This window comes from Phyllostomus hastatus, unplaced genomic scaffold (genome assembly GCF_019186645.2).
Source record: "Phyllostomus hastatus isolate PE091 unplaced genomic scaffold, TTU_PhHast_1.1 phas_contig_348, whole genome shotgun sequence".
NCBI lineage: Eukaryota > Metazoa > Chordata > Mammalia > Chiroptera > Phyllostomidae > Phyllostomus > Phyllostomus hastatus.
The window spans coordinates 501,680-520,170 of NW_025333860.1; the positions used below are offsets into that span (position 1 = coordinate 501,680).

At 47.7% G+C, this 18,491-nt stretch overlaps 1 protein-coding gene across 2 annotated transcripts in view; it reads right to left on the reverse strand.

Annotated features, from left to right (window-relative positions):
• The window catches only part of SLC7A7 (solute carrier family 7 member 7), a 34,188-nt gene extending 16,964 nt beyond the window's left edge, over positions 1-17,224 (reverse strand). The window contains exons 1-3 of one of the 2 annotated variants that reach the window (XM_045841106.1): positions 17,206-17,224; positions 14,599-14,720; positions 8,214-8,759 (exon numbers count right to left, since the gene is read on the reverse strand). In XM_045841106.1, coding sequence (XP_045697062.1) covers positions 8,214-8,712 — 499 coding nt within the window. In that variant the 5' untranslated portion in view covers positions 8,713-8,759; positions 14,599-14,720; positions 17,206-17,224. Of the gene's footprint in view, positions 1-8,213; positions 8,760-10,310; positions 10,389-14,598; positions 14,767-17,205 lie in introns of those variants that run through there. The other variant, XM_045841104.1, reaches the window with a different exon arrangement.
• Between the last annotated feature and the right edge of the window lie 1,267 nt (positions 17,225-18,491).

Genomic DNA, 18,491 nt, shown 5'->3' on the forward strand with positions numbered 1-18,491 from the left:
GTAATGGAGCTCTGGCTGCAGAGAACTAGAGCAATCTTGAAGACCTCTGGAAAATCAGAATAATCAGCCTCAGGAAGGGCCATCTGCACACCTCTCTGGTTGGGAAGAGCGACCATTTATAGTACCCTGGACAGGACAGCAAGTTTTTTCCGAGCTCAGAATTAATCAATTATCCATCCATCCAATCATCATCCACACAACAAGCATATATTGAGCACCGACTGTGTTCCACGCCCTGTACAGGCTCTGTGATTAAGACCCAGGCCCCAGCCTTCACAGAAAAGTGAACATGGACAATTACAGGAGCGAAAGTGTGAAAGTCACTACGAGGTAACCCATCCAGTCTGGGGCAGCGAAGGGGGTGCTGTTGGGTACCAGGACCGCTGTTATCTGGCCTGAGTATATAGAGGCTGGTGCTGGGGTTGGGGGAGAGGAAGAAGAATTCCCAGCAGAGAGGGCAACATGTATATTACCCTGACAATGAAATCAGCAGTGAGTGAAGTCACCCACGCGTACAAAAAAATTTACCTCAACCAGCGATTTTCAACCAGTGCACCCAAGAATTTTTAGAACATGCAGTATCTGACTATTTAGTCAGGGGCACTGACCTCTTTTCCCTTACGTTGTCAAATTAAAACATGACAACAGCCATCACAACAACAGCTGCCAGGTGTGAATGAATCAAAATCACATCAATTTTTTGTCAGATTGGCAAAAAATGTATCTTCTGGTGTGCTGCAGAATTTTAGTAATTAGTTTACATGTGCCATGAGATGAAAAAGGTTGGAAATTGCTGCCCTAAGCAATAATTGGTAAATGATTTCAAGAAATATCAGTAATGCTGGCTGTAAGTCACAGCAGTCCCAAAGGAAGGTTATGCCTATAGAGGGACAGCGAGCCACTCCGACAGAAGCAGAAACCTTTATCTGCTCTCTTGAAATTGTCATCGTTTGAATAGAAAAGGATGAAAGTATGGCAGGAATTATAGATCATACCTCTATGAGACGGAGACCGCATTCTAGAGATGAAGAAACTGAGGCTAATAAGTTCACTCTGCCTGATTCCATACTCTTAACCCCACGATCGCTGCCTCCCAAAGGGATGAGGGTGTCCTCTGCACTGTTCAGGGGAGAGAAATGCTGGCTCAGGGCACCCCCCCCCCCAGCATTCCAACCACGGAGAAGACCTTATTATAGAATAAGGATTATTTCATCCAGCTTTTCCAGAAATAGACCCCCAAGCCCAGCTAAAGCAGGCTTAAGTCTTTCCCATAAACTCCTCCCCTGACCTCAGCCCCTCCCTCTAATGACCACCCTCCTGGTCTTCACCATCAGTCTTCTGGAAAGTATATTTAAGCTACACTCCCTGCTCTTCCCTTGTCTGACATCCACTCCACCACTCCATTGAAAAGACTGACAATTTCCCTTTACCTCCTACTTGCCAACTCCAAATGATGTTGGCTGTGTGGACCCTCCTCTGGGCTCCATCCTACCCTGCATTTAACCTACAGGGCACTAGAATGATTTACATACCTGTCTCTCCCATCGACTGTGAACCTCAGAGTAAGAGTCATCCTTGTATCCCCAGGGCCTACCCAGAACTAGGCACATAGCAGACATTAAGGTTTCACTGGATGAATAAACTCTGAAATCCGACTCCACCCACAATGCCCTGAAATTCCCCTCTCCGAAATCACCAGTGACCTCCATATTGATAAATGCAAGCAACTCCACTCCTTATTTAGCCTGACCTTTTAACAGACTGGACACTGTTGACCACTGACTCCTTCTCAAATTGCCCTCTTCCACTCATATTTTCCACCTCTCTCTAGATGCTCTTCTCCACCTTTTTGTAGAATATTTATCCCTTCATGTTGGTATCTTCAGAACACTGTCCTAAGCCCTTCTCTCCTCTCTTTCTACATCCCGTCCCAAGATCATCTCATCTGCTACTGTGATTTCAACTATTATCTATATACTGAAGATTCCCAAAAGTACATCACCAGCCCAAGTGTCATGATTCCAGATACATATGAATATCCAACCACCTACCTACTGGACATTACCAGGTACAAAATCTATCCACAACTGATCCCATCAATTTCTCTCCAACCTACTGCTCCTCCAGTGTTTCCCTTTTCAGTAACTGGCATAACTATCCACCCAGTTGCCCACCCCAGAAACCTGGGCACCTTATCATCATCAGCAACCTCTGCCCTTATCCAATCAGGTTCCAAGTCTTAACCTGTTTCTTCATCCCCCAGATATGCCTCTAGTCCGAGAGACCGTCATCACTTACTGGGATCATGGCAACTGCTTCATAACTGGTTTCCTGCTTTCAGCCCTGCAAACCGCTACCAGAGTAATCTTTTTAAAAATCCACAAATTCTGGAATCTAAGTCACAAATGTCACTCTCCTGCTTCAGATGCCTGAAGAGGTTTCTCATTGCCTTAGGACAGTGATTTTCGAACTTTTTTTAATCCCATGGCACACATAAACTAAGTACTAAAACTATGTGGCACACCAAAAAATGTATTTTTTGCCGATCTGACAAAAAAATAGGTATAATTTTAATTAATTCACTCCAGATGGCTACTGTTGTGTTGGCTGCTGTCATTTTGTTGTTGTTGTTTTCATTGCTGTTATTTAACAATCTATGGTAAAAGAGGTCAGTGCTCTGGACTAAATAGTCAGGTACTACATGTTTTAAAAATCCCTGCAGCACACTAGCATGCCACAGCACACCAGTTGAAAATCACAAGCCCACCAAACTCCTTAATATGGTTCTTGTGATAGATTATATTTTCCCAAGATGTCTCAATAATATCTCCCATCCCACATGCTTTTCATACAATGATACTTTGATACTCCATCAAAAGGTAAGGGTCTGTGCTTCTTGAAACTGGATGATCTTCTGTGACTGTTTCAACCTCTAGAGTACAGCAGGAGTGACACCATATGACTTCACAGGCTAGGTCATAAAAGGCAATGCAGCTTCCACATGGCTTGCTGGGATACCTATTCTTGAGGCCTTCAGCTGCCAAGTAAACAGTCTGACTGCTCTGAGGCTACCATTCTGTGAAAAAGCTCAATGCAGTCCCAATGGAGAGACCATATGGAGAGGCCCTGACACAGGCTGAAGAGAAAAAGATGCCCAGCTAGTCCCCACCTTCAGCACCACAGTTCCAGGTCCTGCCACCACACCATGTGACAACTGCCACGTGAGACCCTGAGCCAGAACTGCCCCACTTATGCCTTCCCAAGTTCCTGAGCCACAGAAACCATGAAAGATAAGAATAAACTGGCTACTGTTCAAAGCCACTAAGTTTTCCATGATTTGTCTCACAGCAATAATAGCTAGAAGAGTTTATAAAGCCCTGAAAAGCCTTTCTATGACTTCCATCTACCTCTGCAATCCAGCTTTCAACATTTCCTATCTTAGCCCTGGCTGGTATGGCTCAGTAGATTGACTGCCAGCCAGCCTGAGAACAGAAAGGTCGCTGGTTTGATTCCCAGTCAGGGCACATGTCTGGGTTACCAGCCAGGTCCCCAGTTGGGGGCATCCAAGAGTCAACCAATCGATGTATCTCTTGCACATCAATGTTTCTCTCCCTCCCTTTCTCCCTCCCTTCTCCTCTCTAAAAATCCAGAAATAACATTTGAAAATTTTGTTCCAATCTTAAACTCAACACTATAGCCTACCCTGAACCTCTTCCAGTGTCCTGAAGATGTTCTTCTTTCTTGGCTACAAGTTTTCATACATTCTGTCCTTGCTGCCTGAGATGTTCCTCTTCCCCCTCTACTCTTGGTTAATTTTCCTTCATCATTCAGGTGTCATGTTAAACTTCCTTATGGAGAGTTTATAAACTCCTAGACTAGTTCAGGTCCCCTCTTACAGCTCCTTACCCAAGAATCACAACACTCATCATAATCCATTGTAATCTTGTGTCAGGTTGCCTATCCTAGCCCCCACAAGCATACACACTTGTGTACATATTGACACACTGACAGCCCCATAAAAACAATAGTCAGTGCTAGTAAAATGGCAAGTGCTTCAGGAATATTTGCTGAATGCTCAGTCTCCAGCCCCATCTCTTTCCTGCACTCCAGATGGGCACATCTGCCTACTACCCTACAAATAAATCTCAAATTCAACATGATTGCTTCCTCCCCGTTCTTGTAAATTGTGCCAGCACCTACCAGTTGCCAAAACCAGAAACCTCACTTCTTCATTCAAAGGATATGTATTGAGCTCCTCCCTTTGTTTCTTTGTTGGGGATACAATGGATCATAAGGCAGGCTCAGCCCCTTTGGCACAGAACTCACAGGCTGATGGATGTCATCTACCTCTTTCTTATACCAGACATCACAGTAAGTGTCATTGGTTGTACTGACTGTACCTTTTAAATCGCTCTCCCATCTGTCCTTCCCTGGAGACATCATCTCCTAAATAAGCTGCACCCCCACTGCCATTGCCCTAGTTCAGGCTTTTGTTGTTTCCTGCCTGGACTGCAACGGGCTTTCTAATCAGTGTTTCACCTCCAGCCTTGCTTCTTCTGTCAACCCCAGCTGCTCAGAATCCTTCAATGGCTCCTCACATGCCTTAAAATAAAATCTAAACCCCTAGGAAGGTTTGCCTCATGCTCCAGCCCCTTGGCTTCCTTTGTTTCCTCACATCCCACAATCCCTCACATCCCACAATCCTCCCTACACACCCTACACCCCATACTTTTTCTCACCTTCATGCCTTTATATTGCCCTTCCCTGTATCTAGAATGTACTTGCCCCTTCTTCATTCAATAGATATCTATTGAGTGCCTAACAGAAAACATGCACTGTTCTAAGTGCCAGAGATTCAGCAGTGAGCAAAACACCTACTCTCATGATTTAAAAAAAAAAAAAAAAAAAAACAGGATAGAAGACTTACAGCCACTTTTTTATGTAAAATTTCACTCTAAATAGGATAAGTCTCTGATAACATGTATGCAAACATATGAATGGAGTGAGGTAATAAGCTCTGAGGATATCTAAAAAAAGAGCCTTCCCAGCAAAAGAGACACTCAGTAATCATTCCTGGTTACAAAACCCCTAAGGCAGGAACAAGCCAGGCAAATTGAAGGAAAAGCAAAACAAACAGTGTAGCTGGAGAACAGAGGGTGAGGGTGAGATGTCTAAAGTGAGTCAAAGAAGTCAGACAAAGTGGGCCTTGAAGGTCATGCTAAGGGGGTGTTTCACCCACCCCTGATTCCTTTTTCTCCTCCAGTGTCAAGTGCAGAAATCCTGAATAGGCCACATGCCACCCAACTCCTGGCACTTACCATATACAATATGCTTGACTGTTTTTGAGGGTCTCTACCACACTATGAGCTCCCACCAAGCAGGGGCTCTACCTTTCAGCTCCGTGTCTTATAGACCCCATCACCATCAGAATATTATTTTTGAAGAGCCAAAACATTCTTCCTTTGTTCTCATTCCATTTCCTGCAAGCAATTCCCTCATTCTTTTTTCCAGTGGCCACAGTATAAGGAAGGGGGTGCCATGAAAGTGAATGCATGCCTTCTGGTATTTAGAAATTACACCTGTCTGCCCACCATGCACATTCAGAAACATTGTCATTTATACACATCAGCCTCCCTTTTCGGCAAGACTCAGTTGATGAGAAAATGATCCACTCTGGGTGATGATGACCTGAGGAAGGCACTGCCCATGGAGGAGCCGCACGAGCAGCCTAGCAAAGCCCCAGATGCCCCCTCCACCCCATCACCACCTTCCCTATTCCAGATGGTGACCCTATCACCTCCCATCTGTCCAAGCTTTAACCCTTAGTATCACCTCAGGGAGCTCCCACACAGCCCCACAGCCAGAAGTCCTGGAAATCCCATCTTATAACTATTTCAGCATCGACCCCCTCATCTCACTTCCAAAGGCCATCCAGAGGGCAGGCCTTCACCACACTTCGTATGGACTCAGGTTTTAGCTCCCTAAACCTGTCTGCCTACCTTCTGCCTCTTTTCAAAAACACTTTCCACATGTCCAAGGGAGTTCTTTCAAGCAAATCTGATTTTACTTCCCCAATTAAAATCAGTAGCTCCCCACTATTTTCAAAATAAAGTATAGCCTGTTTAGGTACCATATAAAACCCTCCTTGAGCCAACCCTGGGTTATATTTCCAGTCTCTACCTTCTTCCCTGTCTCTTATTCCACATTCCAGCTCCACCAACTACCTGTAATCCTCTGAACAGTCTACCTTTTTGCATCTCCACACATTATTACATGCAGTCACCCCCATGAGAAATGTCCTAGAACAGAGCTATGTGTCTTTTCAAAATTCAGTTGAGACACTGTGATATCTGTGATATCTTCCTGAGCTCTCCTCCCCATAAGAAGAAAGTCGTCCCACTTGCTCCTATGGTGCCTACATCACCACACCTATTATCTTGCATAACAATTATTTGTTACTGTGTATGTCTCCCTCCTGGGTTACTTCTGGGTTTTCTCCTGAATGGTTATGGTTAAACAGAGATATTACTGAAGCAGAGTGTTCTCAGAGGTCTCAACATCTGACTTGTCCTGGGTGCTCATTAAATAATAACTAAAGGAAGGAACTCATGAATGAATCATATGTCCCTAAATTCTTACAATCTTCATTGTCCTTCAGAACCTTCTCCCAGATCTCCATGTGCCTCTGAAGTTATTAGAGATAGAAAAAAGTTCTATAAGCAGTGAAGAGATCTAGTAATTTTAAATATATAATTATTAATATGGTACATTTATGGTTTTCACTGAATCTGATTTCATTCTTGCAGTAACCTGGAAGTAAATAGTCACTGCACCTTGCCAAAGGCCATGGAGTTACTGAGCCCTACCTCAAACACAAATCTGGGGCACTTTTCACTCTACCAGAGTTGTCTCAAATATATGCCATGAATCCATGCAGCACAAAACTCTGTATTCTATTCACTGGGGAGCTTTGCAAACTAATCATAATTGTAGCTACTTTGCATGTATTCATACAAGAGTACATGTGCATTTATGTGTACATGGGTATACAAGAGTTTGAGTCCATCTCTATTCCCAAATTAAAAGCAGCAAATTAAAAAAGGGTGACTGATGGAGATGGGCACAGTGCCAGAATCAAGGAATGACAGCTGTCAGAGATGACACGGACCAAAACCAGAAAACAATAAAACCTGATGAACTGAAGTCAGGCCAACAGTCTGAGGCCACTGGGGAAGCCAACATTCATGCCCACCCCGCTGGCCTGGGAAGGCCCCATAATCATACAAGAGTCAAGATGTGCAGTGGTAACCCAGGTCACCAAAAGAAATGTCAAGCTATTAAGGCAAGTAGACATAGAATTGCTTTTAAAGAGATTTCAACAAAGATGGTTGAAATGAGAGAATTCTAGCATTTAAAGGGATGCAGCCATCTTAGAAATTTTACTTAGATGGAATAAACCTTGCCTTACACAAAATATGTGACTATACCTACATCTGAGGGGACCCCAGTTAGTTTCACCAGTAAGTCAACCTACCAGATGATCTATAACAGTGTTAAGAATCTAGCCGAGCCCTGCCCAGTGTGGTTCAGTTGGTTGAGTGTCGTCCTGCAAACCAAAAGGTCATGGGTTCAATTCCCACTCAAGGCACATGCCTAGGTTTTGGGTTCAGTCCCCTGGGGCATGTACAAAAAGGCAACCAAATGGCGTTCCTCTCTAACACTGATGTTTCCCTCTCACATCAATGTTTCTCTCCCTGTTTTCCTCTCTCCCTTACCCTCTCTCTAAAAAATAAAATAAAACTAAACTAAAATTAAATTAAATTAAATTAAAACATAGATCTGTAAATAGAAAAGAATGTCACTGATAAGTCCTGGGGAAAAGCGAACTGTAGCATTATATATGAATATGATCGCATTTTTGTAAACCATAGAACAAAACTACATCCCTTGAAGGAGCAAAAAGAAAAGGACAAAGGGCACACGGACTGCTAATGATGCTTACTATGGGAGGTTGGGTGAAAGGTAAATCGGTAGGTTTTTACACTTTGGTACTGTTCAAATTTTCACACAAAGCATACATTAATTTTTAATAAAATAAAAGCATTTGTAGGGTCATGCATTTCCTTCCATCTACTTCTTAACAGCCAACTAGACTCACATCCAGGCCCCGCCCTGGCGCTCCACTCAGCACCTCAGGCCCCAGCCCCACTTACAGATGCAGGCAGCAGCCAGCAGGCGGCCAGCAGCATAGGGGGCGAAGCAGCTCGGGAAGATGGGCTGCACCATGTAGTTGGCAAAGGTGATGGCGATGATGGCCTGGCTGGTAGGCTCAATGATGAGAAGAGAGGTCCAGAGTCGGATGAAGGCAAGCAGTCCCCCAAAGGCCTCGAGGATGTAGGCATAGCTGGCCCCAGACTTCTTAATGGTGGTGCCCAGTTCCGCATAACAGAGGGCCCCAAAGACAGAGAAGAGGCCCCCAACAGCCCAGATGACCAGGGAGAGGCCAAAGGAGGCACTGTACATGAGAACACCCTTGGGGGACACAAAGATGCCGGAGCCAATCATGTTCCCCACAATCAGGCACACGCCATTCAGCAGCGAGATCTCCTTCTTCAGCTTCACCTGTTCGGGCCCTGGGCAGGCCTCCTCTGCCAAAGGGGAGGCCTCCCCCATGTGCTGGGAGGCCACTTCATACTTAACGCCGTCAACCATGGTGGAGGAGGAAAAGAAAGACTTCACCAGCTTCCTGGCATTGCCCTCTAAGGAAGAATGATGAAGATAATATATATCAGATACTGGGCAGTACCATAGTAGGCTCCCCCATAGGGACCAGTATGGGCAACCTGCCCTGCCCACCACAGCTGAGACCTCTCTCTTGCCCCCCCACCTCCCATTCACCTCTTCTCCTGCTGGCTCTGGCTCATCAAAACAACCCCAACTTGAATTTTTTTTTTAAAGATTTTATTTATTTATTTTTAGAGTGGAAAGGGAGGGAGATAGAGAGAGAGAGAAAAACATCAATGTGCGGTTGCTGGGGGTTATAGCCTGCAACCCAGGCATGTATCCTGGCTGGGAACCGAACCTGCGACACTTTGGTTCGCAGCCCGCGCTCAATCCACTGAGCTACGCCAGCCAGGGTTCCAACTTGAATTTTTAAGGAAAGGCATTCATTCCCCAGACAGGAAGCATCTGTCCCTCACCGTGCTGAGACTGGTGCTGCCTATGTGATTTACAAAATTAAAAACTGAAACCTGGTTCTACCTGAGCCTGCTGTGATAAGGGACAGGAATTAGGGCAGTCATCTGGCAGTTCCCAGGTGTAACCAAAATAATTTGAGCCAGCATTTTTCAGCCTTACCCCAAAAAGGTCTGGTTCTGGCCAGTGTGGCTCAGTTGGTTGGTGTGTTGTCCCATAACCCAAAAGGTCATAGGTGCAATTCCCAGTCAGTGTACATGCCTAGGTTGTGGGTTCAATTCCCAGTTGGGGAGCATAGGAGAAGCAGCCAATTGATGTTTCTCTCTCACATCAATATTTCTTTCCCTCTCTCTCCACCTCCCTTCCCCTCTCTCTAAAATCAATAAGCATGTCCTCAGGTAAGGATAAAAAATAATAAGTCTGTCTTCCCTCCAATTCAGGTTCATCTGTCACCTGTATTGAGATGCCACATGAGGAACCAACCTTGCAAGCAAATAATCTGTGGGCTCTCCTCACAACACTGCTCTTTTCGCCCAAGGGTTCTATCTCTGGCAAACCTAAAGGCGTCAGCGATTTCTTGCTGGAAACCCACAACCATCACCCTGCTTATGCTTACATGAAGTGCTCAACCCTAGCAGAGCCCCAACGACCTCACCCCATCCTGAAGGAAGACAGGCTGTTGTCCTCTTTTCTTTGCTTTTCTTTTCCAAGAGACCTCTCCCAGTCCCTAGTATGCCAGATCCCCTGCTGTCAAATCCCTCACATCAGCATAGCTGCATCACCCAAACAGTATGAATGAGAGAAGGATGATCCCAATGTACAGCCCAAGGTAGAGATGACTGGAGTCAGCTGATGACCGATCCCCACACAGGAGCTGCAGCTGGAGATGCAGCACTGAAAGCCAAAGCCAGGAAATAGCTGAAGTGGGGCAGCTGATGCTGGCCCCCGCAGAGCAGGACACAGCTGAGAGAAAAACGTGCAAGGCTGGCTGAGCAAGTGGGGAGGTACTAGGGCTAGAGGCACTAGGGAGATGAAGTGGACACTGCACAGCAGCAAAGAGGGGTGGGGTCATGCGAGAGGGTGGGCTGAAGGAAAAAGAGGGAAGCACTCACTACCTGGCCAAAGGTGTGAGCAGGTTCCTGCAGCGGCAGCAACGCCAGTGGAAGTCAGGAGCTGTGCTCTGACCACTCCTTCTTCTCAGCCAGCAGTGAAAGGAATGGCCAGGCAAGGGCATATGGATTTAAATCAAATCAAGAAGTCAAGGAGGGCTGAGGGCGGGGGAGAGGAGTATTAAGCAACTGTGTCTGGGTCCAAGGTTCACTGGTCCCTCACCTCTGCAAAAAGGGCAACTGGGAGCTCTGGGCTCAGCACTTTCTACGATAAGAAGTCACTCCCTCAGGAACCTCCTTTGACAGGAACCAGAAGAAAGGACTGTCAGCTGGGCGTAGCTCTGAAGCCCTGAGGAAACTGTCTCCTCGCAAATTGGCCCTGATGAGGACAGGGCTGGCTGAGAAACACTGCACAGCCCTAACTCCTAGCCCTCCGGGCCCCACCCTAGCCCACTTCTCTCATTCCAAACCAGAAAGGTTGCACAATGTGACACAAAGGCTTGTCTCGAACTGAGATTAGAGGAAGTGAGTGCAGTCCCTGTGCCTCGTGAGTAGATCAGCTGCCCTAGAGTAGAACACTTCACACTTTCCCGCACAGAGTGAGGGGTGGCTGCCCCTAAACTCAGGCCATTACCCCAAGGCTGAGCCTCAAGCTACTTCCAAGGAAACAAGGTCAAGAAATTATACCCAAGCCTCTGGCTGCATTCGCCCCACCCTCCCTCTTGTGCCCTTTCATCCTTAAGAAAATATACCAGGATCTTTGGGTAAGCATAACTCTTAGAAACATCTTCCCCAAATACAAGTTAACTCCAATCTCCTAAAAATATTGGGGGGAAATAGGGTTTCACTGAGCTACTTTGAACATACAGGCACAGAATAGAAAGAAAAAGTTGAGTATTTTTTGGAAATCATAGATTATTCTACCTTTATAGTCTACTTAAATCGGATATTTTGGGTCTCTTTAACCAAAAGAAATATATTCTATCCATTCTGAAATCCAAGTATCTGTTCTTTTTCACAACTTTTTAAAAACAGCCCTCTTTGGCTATTCTACAACCAGAGAATGATGATCTAAAAATCCCAGAGGTATTTGTCTTTACCCTACTCCCTCTCATCCTAGCCCCTGAAACTTTTTTTAAACCAAGAGAAAGATACAGATGTTAGCCTTCCCAGACATCATGTTCCTCCCAGGTCACCCTCACAAATGTCTGAAGTCTATGGCTAAAAAAAGGGACGCTATGGAGAGTAACTTCGAAGGGTGATCTAATTATAAATTCCTAACTGGGCAGGTTGTGATGGGTAGTCATGCCCCAGGCATATAACTTCTTTACTAAAAGGCTTATCTTTGACTTAAGCAAGCCCTGTTCACTGTTTCTGTACATCTAGGTTAACACACCTTTGACATGCCCCATCCTTCTAGTGTATGACTGAGACAGGATAGTAAGAAGCTGGGAAAATTCCTTGGCAAGTGGAACAGGGAAACTGAGACAGACAGCTGAACAAACTGGCCAAGCAATCTCAGCCAGACACAGAAGTTCGCCTCCCTAGAGATGACATCTAGGCTCCGTTGTATTTCAGGTCCAGGCCCAGAAAAGCAGCAAAACCAGGTGGGTGACACCAGGATCAACTTCAACAACTAATGACTCTGTCCTGGCACTGACCAATCAGTGGAGACCACAACCCTGAAAGAGCACACCTGGAGAACTGATGAATATCTGCTGAAACCCTCCCTGAGACCTCCCCTGAGATTCCCACCCACAAGAGAGAGATAAAAGCCTCAAGACAAAGGACCCAGCTCTCCCAGCTCCCGGTAGCTCTTCTTCTGGGGAGCAGCCTATGGCCATGCCTTTTCCCCTCTTCTTCCCTCTCTTCTTCTGCCACAGGCACACGTCTCCTAAACTTGTAAGGGTCCCCACAAGATCTACAACCAGAGGAGTAACGGGCAGAGGCAGCTTGTCCCAGGATAACCCCCAAACCTGTCCCCGAGGCCCCTTTTCTCTGACTTCCCAGAGAGCTCAGGCAGCCCAGCCCAGGCTCTCCTGTTGCTTCCTCTGTGCTAGGCCCTCCCTCGTTTTACTGTCCCCAGCTTTGATCAATGTGCCCTCAGAGTCACCTGGACTCGTGTTGTGAAATCTTTCCTACATGAAGTCAAGAACCCACACACTACAGCTGGCCCTAGGCAGACCCGCTCAGCGCCAGGCGCCTGTCCGGTCACATGCCCACCCTCCCAGGGTCCTCCCTCTAATACATGACCACCCTCAAGAGAGCACATAACCTTACGCTGTAATCCGACCCCCCACCTTGCTTTTTCCAACCGTCCTGTAATCTTCCTTACATTCCCGCTTAATTTCAAATGCATAAAAGAAACTATAAAACTTATTCTCAGGAGCATTTGAGATCTTGTTCCCCTAGCATATGTTGTCAGTTTGGCTCAAATGAACTCTTACAAAAATTCTCTACAGGTTTGAACATTTCCTATGTCCACAAATCCATCCAGAGGAGATTGTCCTTTCCCCCAGGTGCCCCCTAAATGCCCCTATAATAATCATATCTGTCATTTACTGAGCACTTACTGGAGCCAGACACACTGCTAGGCACCTAAATGCCCTACCTCATTTAATCCTCCCTGTAGCCCCTTGAGGCAGGCACTAAGTCCCATGCCAGGGTGCCAAACTAGTGAGGGCAAGCTAGCCAATGGAGCCCACGCTCTTCACTGGCACTGCACTGCCTCCCAACACTCCTACCCCCTCCTATCTGCCCAGCCTCTAGGCCTTCTGCAGACAGGAAAACACTTCAGATGGCTTCCTAATGATTTACCCAGGAGAGGGTGTCATTAGATTAAAAAGAAAGCCTCCGCCCTCCTTCAGCCTGAAGCCCAGACCCTCCAACAAAGCCCATCCACCTCCTTCCTGGCTGTTCCTCCCCTTTCTCATCTCTTTGCAGGCAAATACAAGCCCTCTTGGCAGCACTGCAACTGCTAGGGCGCCCACTGACAAAGCAAACAAGGCGCATGAAAATACATCATCGTGCCTGCCCTGTTAAGGCCCAATTCATTGGCACCAAGGGGTGGGCATGTGTCCTAATGGGACATTGAGAAAAGAAGAAGAAGAAATGAAGGAGGGACAAAGGAAGGAGAGAGAGTGTGAGGGCAAGTAGGGAGAGAGGTGTGTTGGGTTTAGTTCCTGCCTGATGTTATCTGAAAAGAAAAGTCCTCTTGGAATCTTGAGACAGAAACCCACACTCCAGCAAACAGCACACCCTAGCGGCCTCACCAGGAATGCTAAGGGTAGAACCTCCCTAGCCTAGCCTGCACTTACCCACACAAACTGGATGGGAGTGGCTGTCCTTCACAGGAAAGAGAACCTCTCTTGTCAACCACCACCTAGCACCAGCACCATGGGCAGAAAGGCATCGTCTCTGGCAGCTCACTTTCCTCCCTGAGACCCTGGCTCACAGGGTAATGCTTCCATCAGTTAGGCAGCCTGGGACTGCCAGGACCTCTCCAAAAGGGCTCTTGTGCACCAGACTTTACAGAAGAATTTTGCAGAGTCTAGAACCCCACAAGACAACGGTGTTACCGATACCAGCACCCCTAGTCCTGTCCCCCTGCCTGAAGAGCATTCAGGACCTAGAGGAGATTACAGGACAACACACTCATCCAACAGCCTATGGGAGAAGTTTCAGATTCTCGGGCTCAGGGAATGCAGTCAGCAGAGCCCCCAGGACACAGTGTCTGGTGCAGGAGCCAGTGGGACCCCTTGCCCTAGCTCCACCCATGAATGGCAACAGCAAAACACCCTTTCTCCAGAAACCCGCACACAGTTCAAGGTCTTGGCTCCTCAGTCAAGCTCAGGGAGCTAAATGTGGGCAGATTGTTTCTCCCCCAGAGACCCCTATCCTGCCTTCCTAGCTCCAACTGGCCTGTGTTGCCTTCCCTAACGACAGAAAGAGAAAACAAATACACTCTGGTACAGCTCGATTGCCCCATCAGCCCAAGCTGGAATCTCAGCTCCTCCCTCCCCAGTTCTCTATTTGTTTTTCTATATTCCACGGTGGCTAGACAGTCCAAAAAGGAAAAAAGTGAAACAAGAAATTGTTTACTCCTGTGGCCAGGTGTTTCATTAACGTAGGGCTGAAGTCTCTGGGCGGAGGGCTCTGCCTCGGGAGGGTCAGCACTGGGGCCAGGAAACAAGAGGCTCTGAGACCCTCCATTCAGTCTGTCTTCAGGACTCTCACTCCATCCTCCTCCTGTACTTCCCCTCTCACCCACTGACCCCCGTCTCCCACCTCTTACCAGTCCCGTGACCTTTGGGCAGGTTCGAGGAGGAGGGGCTACCAGCACGCTGGGGGTCTGGGGAGGAAAAGGTGCTGGGAAGGGGCACCAGGGTATGGCTGGAGCTGCAGCAGCTGTTGACTCTGAGGAGCAGAAAAGGCAGAGGGTAATGGGACCGAAATGGAAAACAGGAAAACATATGTGTGACTCTGGCCGGCTACAGCGGCGGGGAGGGGCCAGAAGGACGGGCTGGAGCTGGGACCCACAGGACCTCAACGCCTGCCGCCTCTAGGCTCCTCCTCTTCCCTAGCTCAGCAACCCTTGTCAGCACACCCCCCAGACCCCCAAACTTCCTTGTTGCCCAACATTTACTGAGTATTGAAGCTCTCCCAGTGACTTGCACTGCCCTCCTCATGCCCTAACTCCTCCCACTAATTCCGCTCCCCCTGCATCTCCCACTCTCCTACTATCATCGGTCCTGCTTAAGGCATAGAATCCATGGTTAGGGCCATGGACCTCTGTGGTCCCATCTCCAGAGTCTCAGTGCCATTTCAGCCCCTATGTAAGTCAATCCATACCAAGAAATGTCACTTTGGGGGTTGCAGTTGAGTGCATACCTAAATGCTAAGCAAGCCTACTCACGATCAGGTCCCCAACTGGTTTAGGTGATGCATGTGTTGCCAAGGCTAGCCAAGGGGGCCCGAGCCAGCCCTGGCACAGGGCTAATGAGTTGGCATCACTTCAAACCAGGATTATTTAAAAATGATGAATGTCTATTTAACAAAAGTAGGGGAATATGATTTTCTGGGAATAAAAACTGTTAGCCTCATTCTTTCTACTCAAAATTAGAATTTATTACATGGATTCATTACATACAACTCTCTGAAGCAGGCAACTTCTTGGTAAGCATATTAAACCATTTAAAATGTAGATATGATATAAATCTCACTCAGGAAGTAGCACTTCACAGTGTAAGGTACATTCCCAAAATTCTAGCTGTGACTGCTGCCTTTAAGCAACTAAAAGCTGGTCATAGGGCTAAACCATGCAATTTATACCTATACTTGCACATTGCAAAATTATTTTGGAGACAGATGGTCCAGGTAAGCAGTCTTTAAGGATTTCTCAGTGGGTGGGAGCCAACTTACAATTCACAAAGAGACACAGACAGAAATCAGAGTTCACTGGTACCAAATGTCCGAATTACTCCAAGAATAATTTAGTGCCCTTTGAGACCCAGGCTGCTGCCCAGCTGGTCCACCCCTTAATCCTACTCTGGGGTCAGGTCCAAGCTGTAAATAAGGACCAGAAGTCTAAAACTGCCCCTCAGCTCTGACCCCTGGTCTCACTTCACTCCAGCCATACGGGCCTCCTTGCTGCTGCCACACAAGCATGCTCCAGGGTAAGAGCTTTGGCGATTGCTGTTCCCTCTGCCTACAACATTCTTCCCAGAGATGTTAATCCCTACACTCATTCCATTCAGGTCTGTGCTTAAACACCAGCCTCTCCATCTCTTCACCATGTTTGACTTTTCTTCAAGGGCACTCATGACCACGCCAAATTTGGAGTTGTCAGCTGCCCCACTAGAATGCAAGTATCACCAGAGCTTTATTTACCCCTATTCTCAGTAAGGGCACATGCGGACCGTAAAGAAATATTTGCTGGAGGAGTGAATGAACAACGCTGTCCCCCTAGACTGATTTGCCAGCTGGCTGGGCTCTGGGAATGTCCTTGAAGTTGCCCTTCAGACCTACCTCTACAGCTGCAGCTGTTGCTGCTGCTGTTCTGGTCCTAAGCAAGGAGTCTTTAGAAATATGTATTCTTTCTTATAGTAATTCTTTTTTATAGTAATGGGTTTAAAGGAAAGAGAAAGTATAATTTTCAGGTTTACTGGGAGGCCTAGAATAGTCTGAATGGACTTTTTGTTTTATTAATGGGAAAACAAAAACAAAAAAGCCCCTCGTCTAACGCGCTTTCCCGGATCCGGAAAGCTCTCAGTGCTCCGTCCCACCGCCCAGGCTCAGGAGACACTTCTGGATGCAGCGAGAGAAAAGTGCGACGGTCTCGAAGAGGCGAAAGGGCGGAGGAGAAGGCAGAGGACGGCGAGCGCTCAGGTTCTCAGCGTGAACCCTCCCCAGACGCCGCTCCCCGCTCTCCGCGCCCTCAGCGCTCTCGCCCCTTCCCGGCGACCCTGGCCCCTAATCCGCACCCCTCGCCCGGCCGGTTCGCCAGGGTTCACCTTCGCCCCTTCCTCCCACTCTCCCCACCTAGCCTCACTTTCCGGGGCCGGGGCCTTCACGTCGTTCCCGCCTTCTCTCTTTAGTTCCCTCTTCCTCTCGGCCAGGTTCCGAGTCTGCGGCCCTAAGATCTCGCCTTCCCAAACCCAGAACCTGCCGCTCCCCGCCCTCAGAGCCCATCTCCACAGTGCGGTCGCCCTTGCTCTCCGGGTCTGGCTGCGGGGGCCCAACCCGTTCGGGCCTTGGCGGGCCAGGACCCCGCTCCACCCGGCGTCCCTTCAGGTCCCTCCCCCTGGCCAAGTAGCTCTAGCCCCTCGCGGGCTCCAGAAAGCGTTAGAGGGGCTTGTGGTGGGTGTAGGCAAAGGGCGCAGAGGACCGAGAACCCAGAGACCTCGCAACCCGCTCCTCTGCCTTCTCCCGGCTCAGGCGCCGCTGCGCCGCCTCTGGGAATGAAAATGACCGCGGCTGCCCTCCGACGCGTCCTCCGCCCCGGCAACGCTCAGCTTCCTCTTCCCTCCCTCCCAATCCAGCTCGAGCTGGCAGCCCGACGGGGGTCTGGCACCCTGGCCCGCCTCCAGCCCCGAGACCCTCGGCTGAAATTCGGAGGGGCTTAGGACTGCAAAATTCTGTGGGGAGGGCAGCAGGAGCAGCCCGCTAGGAGCTGGGGGAGGGGTCTCCCGGAAGGGCGTCTCCTCCCCGGAGGTTCTCAACTCCCCGCCCCCTCGGGGGAGCTGTTGCATCATCTTCGAGATCCCAAATTAAGGCAAGTGGTCTCCTCTAGGCCAGAAAGGTGTCGTTCAGGGAGGCCGTCGCCAGGAGGCAGCACTTAACAAAAAATGCCCTGGCTGGGGATCCTGGGAGGTTGGAGGCACCAAAGCACCTTTCACCTGAAGAGTCTTAGAGGCAGCGTCAACCCAACAGTAAAGGAATTTGCTGGGCTTGTTAAAAAAAAGGGGGGGGGCGGCGGGGAATCTGTAAATGCTTCATCATGTTTTAAGTCTAAAAGATAACTTGTAAATCATATAGTATGTATGTAAAATCATACATTTCCTTTTATATACCTTTTGGTCAGTCTCGCTTTGGCATTTTATAAAGCCAATGTTACCACTCTGCAGAGATTCACAGAGAGCCACCGACCTTCAAGACCAGTGTGGTGGAAAGCTACAGCTTAAGAGATTTCAAAGTTGTTGTGAAAAAAAAAAAAACCCATACAAGAAAACGGTGTGGCCCAAGGTCATATTGATTTAGCAGAGATTTGACAACCATGAGATAAGAAGAGGAATACGTTACAATAATTATGTAGATAATAAGAAAATAATATGCGAAGCAATGCACTGTGTGAGTGGGTGGTTTATAGCCATCAGTGCCCACACTTCTCACTGGGTGTGACAGTGATTTGATCTTTAGCTGTCATAAGATGGAAGATAATGAAGGAATGTGAAATAAGACACTTCCCAAATCTTAGAATTTGGTCACAAGTATGCAAAAGGGGGAAGAGAAAGCAAAATGAGGTGGCACTGGCAAGAGTCAGCTTCACTTACGCTCTCTCCAGCCTCATCATTAATCATCCCAACTGTTAAGAAAGCACCTAACTTCCCAGAGCAAAGCAGTTGTACAAAAGTTACTGTATACAAACCGAGCAGGAGGATATTTAAATAAACATGTTGGACCAAAAAA